This window comes from Bufo gargarizans, chromosome 5 (assembly GCF_014858855.1).
Source record: "Bufo gargarizans isolate SCDJY-AF-19 chromosome 5, ASM1485885v1, whole genome shotgun sequence".
NCBI lineage: Eukaryota > Metazoa > Chordata > Amphibia > Anura > Bufonidae > Bufo > Bufo gargarizans.
Window position 1 is genome coordinate 461784778 of NC_058084.1, and position 16513 is coordinate 461801290.

The 16513-nt window shown below is 44.3% G+C and overlaps 1 protein-coding gene across 1 annotated transcript in view; it reads left to right on the forward strand.

The window, feature by feature from the left end:
- The window catches only part of ETV1 (ETS variant transcription factor 1), a 71433-nt gene extending 55755 nt beyond the window's left edge, over window positions 1-15678 (forward strand). Inside the window, exons 11-12 of the mRNA XM_044293221.1 lie at window positions 11261-11362; window positions 12528-15678. Of these exons, the coding sequence (XP_044149156.1) occupies window positions 11261-11362; window positions 12528-12749 (324 nt within the window). The 3' untranslated portion in view covers window positions 12750-15678. The remainder of the gene's footprint in view (window positions 1-11260; window positions 11363-12527) is intronic.
- The last annotated feature ends 835 nt before the right edge of the window (window positions 15679-16513 follow it).

The following is a 16513-nucleotide window of genomic DNA, read 5'->3' on the forward strand; positions in this document are numbered from 1 at the left end:
AATCTGTAAGGTGGAAAGTAAAATAAAAAATACGAATATTCGTAAATCGACTTTTACGAAGTTCTACGTATTCGCGAATATGGTGCTATACTATATGAATGCACAGGCCTTTGCCTCTCTGTTCTGGGGACAAGTGTAGATATTTGCATTTGCGTTAATAAAATCGCCTTACGAAGATTCGCAGCTCAATTCAATCACTAATGTATGAATGCAAAGCCCTTTGCCTCTGTTCTGGGACAAGTGTAGATATTCGCATGTGCGCTAATAAAATCGCCTTACGAAGATTCGCAACTCAATTCACTAATGTATGAATGCAAAGCCCTTTGCCTCTGTTCTGGGACGTGCCGATATTCGCATGTGCGCTAATAAAATCGCCTTACGAAGATTCGCAGCTCAATTCAATCACTAATGTATGAATGCAAAGCCCTTTGCCTCTGTTCTGGGACAAGTGTAGATATTCGCATGTGCGCTAATAAAATCGCCTTACGAAGATTCGCAACTCAATTCACTAATGTATGAATGCAAAGCCCTTTGCCTCTGTTCTGGGACGTGCCGATATTCGCATGTGCGCTAATAAAATCGCCTTACGAAGATTCGCGCCTCAATCACTTTCTAGGCAATGTGAGTAAGATCTGAGCTGTTGGACCTTTGGGAAACAATCAATTATATGTGTACTGTAATTTTGTGGGGGGGGGGGGGGGGGAAACAAAAAACGAATATTCGTTTTTACGAATATATAGCACTATATTCGAAATATTCGCGAAATCGCGAAGTTGCGATATTCGCGAAAAAAATTTGCTTTTCGAATATTCGCGCTCAACACTACCCAGCACCCAGGCAGAGGAGAGAGGTCCCGTAACAGAGAATCTGGCTTCATGTCAGCAGAGAATCAGTCTTCATATCATAGCAGAGAATCAGGCTTCACGTCACCCACCACTGTAAGAGTCAATTTTCATAAATTTAGGCCCAGAACCCAGGCAGAGGAGAAAGGTCCCGTAACAGACAATCTGGCTTCATGTCAGCAGAGAATCAGTCTTCATATCATAGCAGAGAATCAGGCTTCACGTCACCCACCACTGCAACAGTCAATTGTCATAAATTTAGGCCCAGCACCCAGGCAGAGGAGAGAGCTCCCGTAACAGAGGATCTGGCTTCATGTCAGCAGAGAATCAGTCTGCATGTCATAGCAGAGAATGAGGCTTCACGTCACCCACCACTGCAACAGTCCATTGGCATATATTTAGGCCTAGCACACAGGCAGAGCAGAGAGGTCCCGTAACAGACAATCTGGCTTCATGACAGCAGAGAATCAGTCTGCATGTCATAGCAGAGAATGAGGCTTCACGTCAGCCACCACTGCAACAGTCCATTGGCATATATTTAGGCCTAGCACACAGGCAGAGCAGAGAGGTCCCGTAACAGACAATCTGGCTTCATGACAGCAGAGAATCAGTCTGCATGTCATAGCAGAGAATCAGGCTTCACGTCAGCCACCACTGCAACAGTCCATTGTCATAAATTTAGGCCCAGCACCCAGGCAGAGGAGAGAGGTCCCGTAACAGAGAATCTGGCTTCATGTCAGCAGAGAATCAGTCTTCATATCATAGCAGAGAATCAGGCTTCACGTCACCCACCACTGTAAGAGTCAATTTTCATAAATTTAGGCCCAGAACCCAGGCAGAGGAGAAAGGTCCCGTAACAGACAATCTGGCTTCATGTCAGCAGAGAATCAGTCTTCATATCATAGCAGAGAATCAGGCTTCACGTCACCCACCACTGCAACAGTCAATTGTCATAAATTTAGGCCCAGCACCCAGGCAGAGGAGAGAGCTCCCGTAACAGAGGATCTGGCTTCATGTCAGCAGAGAATCAGTCTGCATGTCATAGCAGAGAATGAGGCTTCACGTCACCCACCACTGCAACAGTCCATTGGCATATATTTAGGCCTAGCACACAGGCAGAGCAGAGAGGTCCCGTAACAGACAATCTGGCTTCATGACAGCAGAGAATCAGTCTGCATGTCATAGCAGAGAATGAGGCTTCACGTCAGCCACCACTGCAACAGTCCATTGGCATATATTTAGGCCTAGCACACAGGCAGAGCAGAGAGGTCCCGTAACAGACAATCTGGCTTCATGACAGCAGAGAATCAGTCTGCATGTCATAGCAGAGAATCAGGCTTCACGTCAGCCACCACTGCAACAGTCCATTGTCATAAATTTAGGCCCAGCACCCAGGCAGAGGAGAGAGGTCCCGTAACAGAGAATCTGGCTTCATGTCAGCAGAGAATCAGTCTTCATATCATAGCAGAGAATCAGGCTTCACGTCACCCACCACTGTAAGAGTCAATTTTCATAAATTTAGGCCCAGAACCCAGGCAGAGGAGAAAGGTCCCGTAACAGACAATCTGGCTTCATGTCAGCAGAGAATCAGTCTTCATATCATAGCAGAGAATCAGGCTTCACGTCACCCACCACTGCAACAGTCAATTTTCATAAATTTAGGCCCAGAACCCAGGCAGAGGAGAAAGGTCCCGTAACAGACAATCTGGCTTCATGTCAGCAGAGAATCAGTCTTCATATCATAGCAGAGAATCAGGCTTCACGTCACCCACCACTGCAACAGTCAATTGTCATAAATTTAGGCCCAGCACCCAGGCAGAGGAGAGAGCTCCCGTAACAGAGGATCTGGCTTCATGTCAGCAGAGAATCAGTCTGCATGTCATAGCAGAGAATGAGGCTTCACGTCACCCACCACTGCAACAGTCCATTGGCATATATTTAGGCCTAGCACACAGGCAGAGGAGAGGTTCATTCAACTTTGGGTAGCCTCGCAATATAATGGTAAAATGAAAATAAAAATAGGATTGAATGAGGAAGTGCCCTGGAGTCCAATAATATATGGTTATGGGGAGGTAGTTAATGTCTAATCTGGACAAGGGACGGACAGGTCCTGTGGGATCCATGCCTGGTTCATTTTTATGAACGTCAGCTTGTCCACATTGGCTGTAGACAGGCGGCTGCGTTTGTCTGTAATGACGCCCCCTGCCGTGCTGAATACACGTTCAGACAAAACGCTGGCTGCCGGGCAGGCCAGCACCTCCAAGGCATAAAAGGCTAGCTCTGGCCACGTGGACAATTTAGAGACCCAGAAGTTGAATGGGGCCGAACCATCAGTCAGTACGTGGAGGGGTGTGCACACGTACTGTTCCACCATGTTAGTGAAATGTTGCCTCCTGCTAACACGTTGCGTATCAGGTGGTGGTGCAGTTAGCTGTGGCGTGTTGACAAAAGTTTTCCACATCTCTGCCATGCTAACCCTGCCCTCAGAGGAGCTGGCCGTGACACAGCTGCCTTGGCGACCTCTTGCTCCTCCTCTGCCTTGGCCTTGGGCTTCCACTTGTTCCCCTGTGACATTTGGGAATGCTCTCAGTAGCGTGTCTACCAACGTGCGCTTGTACTCGCGCATCTTCCTATCACGCTCCAGTGCAGGAAGTAAGGTGGGCACATTGTCTTTGTAGCGTGGATCCAGCAGGGTGGCAACCCAGTAGTCCGCACAGGTTAAAATGTGGGCAACTCTGCTGTCGTTGCGCAGGCACTGCAGCATGTAGTCGCTCATGTGTGCCAGGCTGCCCAGGGATAAGGACAAGCTGTCCTCTGTGGGAGGCGTATCGTCATCGTCCTGCCTTTCCCCCCAGCCACGCACCAGTGATGGACCCGAGCTGCGTTGGGTGCCACCCCGCTGTGACCATGCTTCATCCTCATCCTCCTCCACCTCCTCCTCATCCTCGTCCTCCTCGTCCTCCAGTAGTGGGCCCTGGCTGGCCACATTTGTACCTGGCCTCTGCTGTTGCCAAAAACCTCCCTCTGAGTCACTTCGAAGAGACTGGCCTGAAAGTGCTAAAAATGACCCCTCTTCCTCCTCCTCCTCCTCCTCCTCCTGGGCCACCTCCTCTTCCATCATCGCCCTAAGTGTTTTCTCAAGGAGACATAGAAGTGGTATTGTAACGCTGATAACGGCGTCATCGCCACTGGCCATGTTGGTGGAGTACTCGAAACAGCGCAACAGGGCACACAGGTCTCGCATGGAGGCCCAGTCATTGGTGGTGAAGTGGTGCTGTTCTGTAGTGCGACTGACCCGTGCGTGCTGCAGCTGAAACTCCACTATGGCCTGCTGCTGCTCGCACAGTCTGTCCAGCATGTGCAAGGTGGAGTTCCACCTGGTGGGCACGTCGCATATGAGGCGGTGAGCGGGAAGGCCGAAGTTACGCTGTAGCGCAGACAGGCGAGCAGCAGCAGGATGTGAACGCCGGAAGCGCGAACAGACGGCCCGCACTTTATGCAGCAGCTCTGACATGTCGGGGTAGTTGTGAATGAACTTCTGCACCACCAAATTCAGCACATGCGCCAAGCAAGGGATGTGCGTCAAATTGGCTAGTCCCAGAGCTGCAACGAGATTTCGCCCATTATCACACACCACCAGGCCGGGCTTGAGGCTCACCGGCAGCAACCACTCGTCGGTCTGTTGTTCTATACCCCGCCACAACTCCTGTGCGGTGTGGGGCCTGTCCCCCAAACATATGAGTTTCAGAATGGCCTGCTGACGTTTACCCCGGGCTGTGCTGAAGTTGGTGGTGAAGGTGTGTGGCTGACTGGATGAGCAGGTGGAAGAAGAGGAGGAGGAAGCCGAGAAGGAGGAGGTGGCAACAGGAGGCAAAGAATGTTGCCCTGCGATCCTTGGCGGCGGAAGGACGTGCGCCAAACAGCTCTCCGCCTGGGGCCCAGCTGCCACTACATTTACCCAGTGTGCAGTTAGGGAGATATAGCGTCCCTGGCCGTGCTTACTGGTCCACGTATCTGTGGTTAGGTGGACCTTGCTACAGATGGCGTTGCGCAGTGCACACTTGATTTTATGGGATACTTGGTTGTGCAGGGAAGGCACGGCTCTCTTGGAGAAGTAGTGCCGGCTGGGAACAACATACTGTGGGACAGCAAGCGACATGAGCTGTTTGAAGCTGTCTGTGTCCACCAGCCTAAATGACAGCATTTCATAGGCCAGTAGTTTAGAAATGCTGGCATTCAGGGCCAGGGATCGAGGGTGGCTAGGTGGGAATTTACGCTTTCTATCAAATGTTTGTGAGATGGAGAGCTGAACGCTGGCGTGTGACATGGTTGAGACGCTTGGTGACGGAGGTGGTGGTGGTGGTGGTGTTGGTGGTACATCCCCTGTTTGCTGGGCGGCAGGTGCCAACGTTCCTCCAGAGGCGGAGGAAGAGGCCGAGGCGGCAGCAGCAGAATAGGCCGAGGCGGCAGCAGCAGAAGAGGTAGCAGGGGGAGCCTGAGTGACTTCCTTGGTTTTAAGGTGTTTACTCCACTGCAGTTCATGCTTTGCATGCAGGTGCCTGGTCATGCAGGTTGTGCTCAGGTTCAGAACGTTAATGCCTCGCTTCAGGCTCTGATGGCACAGCGTGCAAACCACTCGGGTCTTGTCGTCAGCACATTGTTTGAAGAAGTGCCATGCCAGGGAACTCCTTGAAGCTGCCTTTGGGGTGCTCGGTCCCAGATGGCGGCGGTCAGTAGCAGGCGGAGTCTCTTGGCGGCGGGTGTTCTGCTTTTGCCCACTGCTCCCTCTTTTGCTACGCTGTTGGCTCGGTCTCACCACTGCCTCTTCCTCCGAACTGTGAAAGTCAGTGGCACGACCTTCATTCCATGTGGGGTCTAGGACCTCATCGTCCCCTGCATCGTCTTCCACCCAGTCTTGATCCCTGACCTCCTGTTCAGTCTGCACACTGCAGAAAGACGCAGCAGTTGGCACCTGTGTTTCGTCATCATCAGAGACATGCTGAGGTGGTATTCCCATGTCCTCATCATCAGGAAACATAAGTGGTTGTGCGTCAGTGCATTCTATGTCTTTCACCGCTGGGGAAGGGCTAGGTGGATGCCCTTGGGAAACCCTGCCAGCGGAGTCTTCAAACAGCATAAGAGACTGCTGCATAACTTGAGGCTGAGACAGTTTCCCTGGTATGCATGGGGGTGATGTGACAGACTGATGGGGTTGGTTTTCAGGCGCCATCTGTGCGCTTTCTGCAGAAGACTGGGTGGGAGATAATGTGAACGTGCTGGATCCACTGTCGGCCACCCAATTGACTAATGCCTGTACCTGCTCAGGCCTTACCATCCTTAGAACGGCATTGGGCCCCACCATATATCGCTGTAAATTCTGGCGGCTACTGGGACCTGAGGTAGTTGGTACACTAGGACGTGTGGATGTGGCAGAACGGCCACGTCCTCTCCCAGCACCAGAGGGTCCACTAACACCACCACGACCATGTCCACGTCCGCGTCCCTTACTAGATGTTTTTCTCATTGTTATGGTTCACCACAACAACAAATATATTATTTGGCCCAATGTATTGTATTCAAATTCAGCGGGATATAAATTTGAGGCCTAGTATTTAGGCGCTGGGTGACCGGTATGGATTTAGTGACAGAATTAGACTTGGAAATGCACAGAAGCGTGTGTGTGTGAAGTTATTCTGAATGACCCAATGTGCACCTTGAATATTATATACCCTTTTAGGGATAGATTTCAAATAGCTCTGATATAGCAGAAACCACTAAATTATGAAATTGCTAAATTGGGAATTGTACTTCAACCCAGAACAAAAAATGTGCTTTGACGGACACTAAATATCTTGCCCAGCAACAACAGTACAGCGGTGGGTAACGAGAGATTTAGAGGGAATTAAATTTGAGGCCTAGTATTTAGGCGCTGGGTCACCGGTATGGATTTAGTGACAGAATTAGACTTGGAAATACACAGTAGCGGGTGTGTGTGAAGTTATTCTGAATGACCCTATGTGCACCTTCAATATTATATACCCTTTTAGGGATAGATTTCAAATAGCTCTGATATAGCAGAAACCACTAAATTATGAAATTGCTAAATTGGGAATTGTACTTCAACCCAGAACAAAAAATGTGCTTTGACGGACACTAAATATCTTGCCCAGCAACAACAGTACAGCGGTGGGTAACGAGAGATTTAGAGGGAATTAAATTTGAGGCCTAGTATTTAGGCGCTGGGTCACCGGTATGGATTTAGTGACAGAATTAGACTTGGAAATGCACAGAAGCGTGTGTGTGAAGTTATTCTGAATGACCCAATGTGCACCTTCAATATTATATACCCTTTTTGGGATAGATTTCAAATAGCTCTGATATAGCAGGAACCACTAAATTATGAAATTGCTAAATTGGGAATTGTACTTCAACCCAGAACAAAAAATGTGCTTTGACGGGCACTAAATAACTTTCCCAGCTACAACAGGACAACGGTAACGAGAGATTTAGAGGGATTTAAATTTGAGGCCTAGTATTTAGGCGCTGGGTGACAGGTATGGGTTTAGTGACAGAATTAGACTTGGAAATACACAGTAGCGGGTGTGTGTGAAGTTATTCTGAATGACCCTATGTGCACCTTCAATATTATATACCCTTTTAGGGATAGATTTCAAATAGCTCTGATATAGCAGAAACCACTAAATTATGAAATTGCTAAATTGGGAATTGTACTTCAACCCAGAACAAAAAATGTGCTTTGACGGACACTAAATATCTTGCCCAGCAACAACAGTACACCGGTGGGTAACGAGAGATTTAGAGGGAATTAAATTTGAGGCCTAGTATTTAGGCGCTGGGTCACCGGTATGGATTTAGTGACAGAATTAGACTTGGAAATACACAGTAGCGGGTGTGTGTGAAGTTATTCTGAATGACCCTATGTGCACCTTCAATATTATATACCCTTTTTGGGATAGATTTCAAATAGCTCTGATATAGCAGGAACCACTAAATTATGAAATTGCTAAATTGGGAATTGTACTTCAACCCAGAACAAAAAATGTGCTTTGACGGGCACTAAATAACTTTCCCAGCTACAACAGGACAACGGTAACGAGAGATTTAGAGGGATTTAAATTTGAGGCCTAGTATTTAGGCGCTGGGTGACAGGTATGGGTTTAGTGACAGAATTAGACTTGGAAATACACAGTAGCGGGTGTGTGTGAAGTTATTCTGAATGACCCTATGTGCACCTTCAATATTATATACCCTTTTAGGGATAGATTTCAAATAGCTCTGATATAGCAGAAACCACTAAATTATGAAATTGCTAAATTGGGAATTGTACTTCAACCCAGAACAAAAAATGTGCTTTGACGGACACTAAATATCTTGCCCAGCAACAACAGTACACCGGTGGGTAACGAGAGATTTAGAGGGAATTAAATTTGAGGCCTAGTATTTAGGCGCTGGGTCACCGGTATGGATTTAGTGACAGAATTAGACTTGGAAATACACAGTAGCGGGTGTGTGTGAAGTTATTCTGAATGACCCTATGTGCACCTTCAATATTATATACCCTTTTTGGGATAGATTTCAAATAGCTCTGATATAGCAGGAACCACTAAATTATGAAATTGCTAAATTGGGAATTGTACTTCAACCCAGAACAAAAAATGTGCTTTGACGGGCACTAAATAACTTTCCCAGCTACAACAGGACAACGGTAACGAGAGATTTAGAGGGATTTAAATTTGAGGCCTAGTATTTAGGCGCTGGGTGACAGGTATGGGTTTAGTGACAGAATTAGACTTGGAAATACACAGTAGCGGGTGTGTGTGAAGTTATTCTGAATGACCCTATGTGCACCTTCAATATTATATACCCTTTTAGGGATAGATTTCAAATAGCTCTGATATAGCAGAAACCACTAAATTATGAAATTGCTAAATTGGGAATTGTACTTCAACCCAGAACAAAAAATGTGCTTTGACGGACACTAAATATCTTGCCCAGCAACAACAGTACAGCGGTGGGTAACGAGAGATTTAGAGGGAATTAAATTTGAGGCCTAGTATTTAGGCGCTGGGTCACCGGTATGGATTTAGTGACAGAATTAGACTTGGAAATACACAGTAGCGGGTGTGTGTGAAGTTATTCTGAATGACCCTATGTGCACCTTCAATATTATATACCCTTTTTGGGATAGATTTCAAATAGCTCTGATATAGCAGGAACCACTAAATTATGAAATTGCTAAATTGGGAATTGTACTTCAACCCAGAACAAAAAATGTGCTTTGACGGGCACTAAATAACTTTCCCAGCTACAACAGGACAACGGTAACGAGAGATTTAGAGGGATTTAAATTTGAGGCCTAGTATTTAGGCGCTGGGTGACAGGTATGGGTTTAGTGACAGAATTAGACTTGGAAATACACAGTAGCGGGTGTGTGTGAAGTTATTCTGAATGACCCTATGTGCACCTTCAATATTATATACCCTTTTTGGGATAGATTTCAAATAGCTCTGATATAGCAGAAACCACTAAATTATGAAATTGCTAAATTGGGAATTGTACTTCAACCCAGAACAAAAAATGTGCTTTGACGGACACTAAATATCTTGCCCAGCAACAACAGTACAGCGGTGGGTAACGAGAGATTTAGAGGGAATTAAATTTGAGGCCTAGTATTTAGGCGCTGGGTCACCGGTATGGATTTAGTGACAGAATTAGACTTGGAAATACACAGTAGCGGGTGTGTGTGAAGTTACTCTGAATGACCCTATGTGCACCTTCAATATTATATACCCTTTTTGGGATAGATTTCAAAGAGCTCTGATATAGCAGGAACCACTAAATTATGAAATTGCTAAATTGGGAATTGTATTTCAACCCAGAACAAGAAATGTGCTTGAACGGACACTAAATAACTCGCCCAGCTACAGCACTAGGGACAGATTTAGCTGGATATAAATTTGAGGCCTAGTATTTAGGCGCTGGGTGACCGGTATGGATTTAGTGACAGAATTAGACTGGGATATGGCCAAAAAATGAACAGACTATTGCTGGTTAAATGCACTTGGTGTGACAGCTTCACCCTGATGTAGGCTTTAGCCAAAAAACAACCACACCATTGAGGGTTAAATGCACTTGGTGACAGGCGCAGCTTGCCCCTGATTTTGTATATGGCCAAAAAATGAACAGACTATTGCTGGTTAAATGCACTTGGTGTGACAGCTTCACCCTGATGTAGGCTTTAGCCAAAAAACAACCACACCATTGAGGGTTAAATGCACTTGGTGACAGGCGCAGCTTGCCCCTGATTTTGTATATGGCCAAAAAATGAACAGACTATTGCTGGTTAAATGCACTTGGTGTGACAGCTTCACCCTGATGTAGGCTTTAGCCAAAAAACAACCACACCATTGAGGGTTAAATGCACTTGGTGACAGGCGCAGCTTGCCCCTGATTTTGTATATGGCCAAAAAATGAACAGACTATTGCTGGTTAAATGCACTTGGTGTGACAGCTTCACCCTGATGTAGGCTTTAGCCAAAAAACAACCACACCATTGAGGGTTAAATGCACTTGGTCGCAGCTTGTGCTGGCGCACCACAAGACACAAAATGGCCGCCGATCACCCCAGAAAAATGAGACTGACAAACGGTCTGTGCAGCCTAAAAACAGTGAGCAATTGAGGATCAGCAGCTCAATGATCCACAGCTGCAGATCGATCAGTTAATCAAGTCCTTTGGAGGAGTTAATCTGCCTAATCTCGCCCTACTGTCGCAGCCGCAACCTCTCCCTACGCTAATCAGAGCAGAGTGACGGGCGGCGCTATGTGACTCCAGCTTAAATAGAGGCTGGGTCACATGGTGCTCTGGCCAATCACAGCCATGCCAATAGTAGGCATGGCTGTGATGGCCTCTTGGGGCAAGTAGTATGACGCTTGTTGATTGGCTGCTTTGCAGCCTTTCAAAAAGCGCCAAGAAAGCGTCACAAAAGCGCGAAGAAAGCGACGAACACCGAACCCGAACCCGGACTTTTACGAAAATGTCCGGGTTCGGGTCCGTGTCACGGACACCCCAAAATTCGGTACGAACCCGAACTATACAGTTCGGGTTCGCTCATCCCTAGTCCTGACTGAATCGAGAGAAGTATTGGGAGATCATGGAGTACTGAGACTATTGTATTGCATGTACTACCTGTAGTATATACTTACCTGGTCATACAGATATAATATACAATGCACATACAACTCCACTCTCAGAAAGGTAACTAAAGGTCCCCCAAATAGATGGAGTCTTAAAAAAAATTGCACCAAAAAGTTGACTACATGTTAAGAATTGGAAAATGGCATGTTTGGCTAAAGATAGGTTTAATCATATGGTTTGTGTGTGTTTTTCTTTCCATAGGTGGCACGACGATGGGGCATACAGAAGAACCGACCCGCCATGAACTACGATAAGCTCAGTCGTTCACTGCGCTACTATTATGAGAAGGGAATTATGCAAAAGGTGAGATGCCATACATACCCAACTCCGTTAAGCTAAATGTCCTTTGCTCTTCCCTCAAGTTCTGGCACTGTGAATACTAGATTTCTGTAATGGAACATCTCAATATATTTTCTCCTTCCCTTTTTTTCGAAAGACTTGACCCTTGTAAATAAATGCCAATAGAAGTGTAACCAGTAAGAAATATCACGTGCCCGAGAACAAGGCTTCTAGGACCCTCTTGGTAGAGAGCTGAAATGCTTGCTGAGATTCAAAGGCTTTTCAGAGAACTGATGTTATTCACCTATCTTCAGGATAGGTCATCAATATCCAATCGGCAGAGGTTCAACACCATGGACCTCCACTAATCAGCTATTTGAGGAGCAGAGGTGCTCCGATGAGCACTGCGCCTCCTCACAGGTTTCCAAGCACAGAGCCGTTCATTGTATAGCAGCTGTACCCCATTCACTTCATTGGGGCTTGTGTGTGCCTAGGCACATATGACCGAGGAATGTGACATCACTGACCTAGGAAAAGGCAGTGGCGCTCACTGGAGCGCCATGACCTCTACAAACAGCTGATTGGGGGGGGGAGTCCTGGGTTTCTAACCCTGCTGATCTGATATTGACGACCTTTCCTGAATATCAGAATCTCTTAAAAACAGAGATATGGAAACTGTTATGCATTCACAGCCATCTCTGCCACGAACCAGGACCAGGGGATTCCAGATTTTTAAAAAAATAATAGGTAAGTCAGGCACTGGTGGAGATAGTTCCCAAAGGCATGACATGTGCGGTTGACACGTTATGGTACCGGGGTACTAAGACCACCTCATTTTTTACATTGCACAACTCCTATCACATTACATTCATGTTGTGATGCCCATCCATTTGCCGCCTACTGGTTTCCAATCGCAATGGAGACCCAGTTTATTATTCTGAGATTTAAAAAAATGTAATTAAATCTTTGATACCATATTTTTTTTCCAAATTTCAGCCAGTAATATTGAGTGGCTTCTTGGTGGGAGGAAATTCTATGCTGGTGGTTCAGCTTAGTTCAACTGAGACTGTGTGGATGCCACAGACCATACACATCAATGCCCACACATATTCAGCTATGTAGAACTTGATATGGATTATGATTAAAAAAACATTCTTATATATATATTTTTTTTTTTTTTCTCCACAAGGTCGCCGGAGAGAGATATGTGTACAAATTCGTATGCGATCCAGAAGCCCTCTTCTCTATGGCCTTCCCAGACAATCAACGGCCGCTGTTAAAAACAGACATGGAGCGACACATTAACGAAGAGGACACAGTACCACTGACTCATTTTGATGAAAATATTCCCTACATGGCAGACGGAGGCTACTGTAACAGCCACCCATACAATGAAGGATACGTTTACTAATGGGAGTGGGAGGAAGACATTTCTATGATGACGATCATTTCAACTTTTCTTCGCAAGACCCAAGAAAAGCAAAATACAATTTTTTTTTATAAATATATAAATATATATATATTTAGTAAATCATAACTGGGCTTTTCCTGTTGCATATCTCCTATGGTCTGCCATGGACAAAGCACTTTACTTGAGGGACAGGGGATAAAACTGATACTATGTATGTAACAGGACAATAACAGATGGATATATAATATTCATTTATGCTCGGGAAGGGAACTTAAAGCTCACGGTACTTCATTAATAAGTCATGATTGTGTTTTTTTTCTTCAGTTTTAAGATCTCAAGGTATATTGTACGTTATTTCTGAATACACAGGGTACAGTTAATTTTCATGGTAGAAATGGATATATAAAAAAAATTCCTTTCCTTTGGGAATGTTTATTTATTTTATATACTTTTCTTCTTTTTGCCCTAAAATGGTGCATGCATTAGCTGATTCAAGGGCCACTGACTCTTGTATACAAATTGGGTGCACAAGTTGTTTAGGAATATATATACATATATATATTATATAATGAAGAGAGAAGCTCATCTTATCCAGGAAGGACACTCCATATTTGCAGACTTGGCGTATTTTCACTTCTGCGTTGAAGGCTTTGTTCAGAGCCTCTGTCACAGAGTTCATCAAAAATATCAGAGAAAAGTCCTGAAGATGTTCTCCAAAATGGAAACTGAACAGATCCCATTATAGTCAATGGGATCAGTTTGATTCTGTTTGTCAGTTATGTGCCGAATCCGGCATTTTCGGTTTTTCCATTCTTCTTCTCCCATAACGGCACAGAAGAACGGAAAATAATAGCTGTGATATGATCGAGCCACTAGAGTGGCCAAAGAAATGGGATGCCCATCATCAGAACAGCTATCATTCCTGACCCCACATCCACATGCAAACTCGGCTTGGCCAAATGTGCATATGTTCTGAATGGGGAAGGGAAGTCAAGCCGCTATCGGACTTCTCTGAAGGTGGCCTCTCTTCTCAAGAACAATCAATGAGATGAGTTGAAATCCTATCCAGCCCAGTCCTCGTCTGCCCCTTGACATTTGCTGTCATAGAAGAGTCAGGAGACTGTGTATATTAGACATTGGTCAACTGACATGTTCAGCCAATATAATGCTAATGTGTATGTATCATAAATGTCCATGTAAGTTCCATGATTGGTTAGGAGTGGCAGAATAAGGATAAATTATATATTACTAAATTGAACTCCATCCCAAATTCCATCTTATGAGGCAACTTTTTCTCAAATTGCTTGATGTGTCTAATGTTTTGGGGCTATGGGCAGGATGAAGACCTAAATTTCCTAGGTTGGTGGTGATCACTGGAGAATCTACTGAAGTCAAACCAATTGATGGTCTACAAGACCAAGAAATGTCACTCTCAATAATTTGGCAAGGTAGTTATTGTGCAGGTCTTCAAGTCATGGCATTGGGTCCTATGATTTTTGGTTGAATATAAGTTTTTCTTGTTTATGACTGATAACTATGACTCACAAGTTGCCTGTATTGTTGGATCTAACCCTACACAAGCCAGTTGGTTTAGTATGCTTCATAGATACGGGCTCTACTTTATTCTTAGATTTAATTTAAGCTCCTGGGCTCCTTTGCCAAATCCATAACAGGACCCCCACTTACCATGTGCCATCTCCTGACAACTATACCTTCTTATGTGGCACAAACCTCTTTAGGCAGCAGGGGTGGGGTACAGCTTCCACCTTTTGAATAATCTTCAAGTCTGATTCTGTCAAAACCTTTAACTGGAATTTCTTCCTTCTTAGGAATCACTTGTAATGGGTCCATAGTGATGTATCCAAATTGTTTTCCGGAGTCAGAGGTTCTTTAAAAAATGGTGCAAATTTTTTACAAATTTCCTTAATTTTTTTTTAATGGGAGTCATTTATGAGAGGATAGAAATATGGTCAATGAATAAGTGATTTAGTCACTATGAATTACCTGTACTCTGTGTAACCCCATGTAATGCTGTTTGGCTGCAAAAAAACTCTTTTGGACAAAAAAAGTAAAAAAAAACACAAAAAAATCAACAATAACCAATACACTAAATAGGTACTTTAGTAATTTTTAGACATGGTACCAATTATTATGCATTTATGCCTTTTACTGCTGTGTTCTGTTCATAACATGTATAAATACTAAAAAAAATTGCTTCTGCTGCTGTATATTTTCTGTACTATTCTCTTTGACGCTAAATTTACTCTACGGTCATTTATATGCATCGCTGTACCTACAGGTAGCATTTCAGGACAAAATAGATGACTCAAATCATTTATTGCTTAGGGCATAGCTTTGCCGCAATGCAATCGGCTTTTTGCGCATCAACATTAACCGGTAAGCGTCTGCTTGCTGTGGAAGGCTCAGCAGGAACTTTTTGTAACATAGGATTGGAGACTTAGCTTCTAACGGACTCTCGGAGGAAATGGATGGATTGACTGGTTCTACTGCCACTTACCTGGAGGCTCTATGTAAATGAACACAAATCAGATTGGGAGAAATTTCTAAGGTTACCTTTCTGACCATTTTGTTTTATTTTTAAGAAGACCTGTACAGAAAGAATATGTATTGAAAATTTATTGGAAACTTATGGGTTTTGTGTGTGTGTGTGTTTTTTGTTTGTTTTTTAATTTTAATTTTTTTCTGGTTATAAAAAAAAATCAGTTTATGATTTTTTTTTTTTTTTTTACACAAATATCTCCATTGTCATGGTGGAATGCAAGACTACAGACCAGCGCAAAGTCTAAATTCTGATGAATGTATTTGCGCCAATAGAATTTTTAACCTGCACGTTGACCAATCCTATGCAGGATGTGTGCAAAATTTACTAAACACTTTGTCATTTGAATTAAAAATAATGTATACAACATTTCCATGCCGTTCTAGATGATTTGTCAAAGACCGTTCGTGGTGGAAGACTTTGCAAGCATTCGTTTAGCGGCCTTTTTTGCTAATGGGTTGGGTTTCCTTTTTGTAGGGTTCAGAGCTGTGTTATTCTGATAGTGAAAAAAAGGACTGGGATGAGGTGGCTCCACCATCTGACTTAATGGTAGTGGTGCTCTTACTATGCTTCACCCAAGCGTATGTATGAGTAATTGTATAAAAAAGTAGCAGGCTTTCGCTATTAACACCTGGATACACTATATTTATTACAATTGGAAATATCAATTTGTTAAAAGGTCAATAATAGACAATATATGTTTAAAACACTAAAATACCATATAATATATAATGAAAATAAAAAATGGAAAAACTTGGTATCCTCGGTTAGATCAACTGGATATAGATCAATTGTGGGTAGTCACTGTGTATTTGTATAACAATGTTTAGTCACAGGTATCAATAATTAGCAGCAGTTATATAGTTCCTTAGTTACAAGGTATTCAATATGTCCCAAAATGGTCAGATGGTTTGCACTAATGTAGGTGTGTTGACCCCTGATTTATTCCTTATGGACTGTAGACAAATATGTATAGAACAGTTATACACAACTTTTTGGTTCAAGGTAACTCACGGTTTTCATGGGTGCCGGATTCCTGAGGATGTGCCTAGACGCGGCGTCCCGTGTGGTCAGTGCCATAGACCACGCGGGACGCCGCGTCTAGGCACATCCCTGGGAATCCGGCACCCATGAAAACCGTGAGTTACCTTGAACCAAAAAGTTGTGTATAACTGTTCTATACATATTTGTCTACAGTCCATAA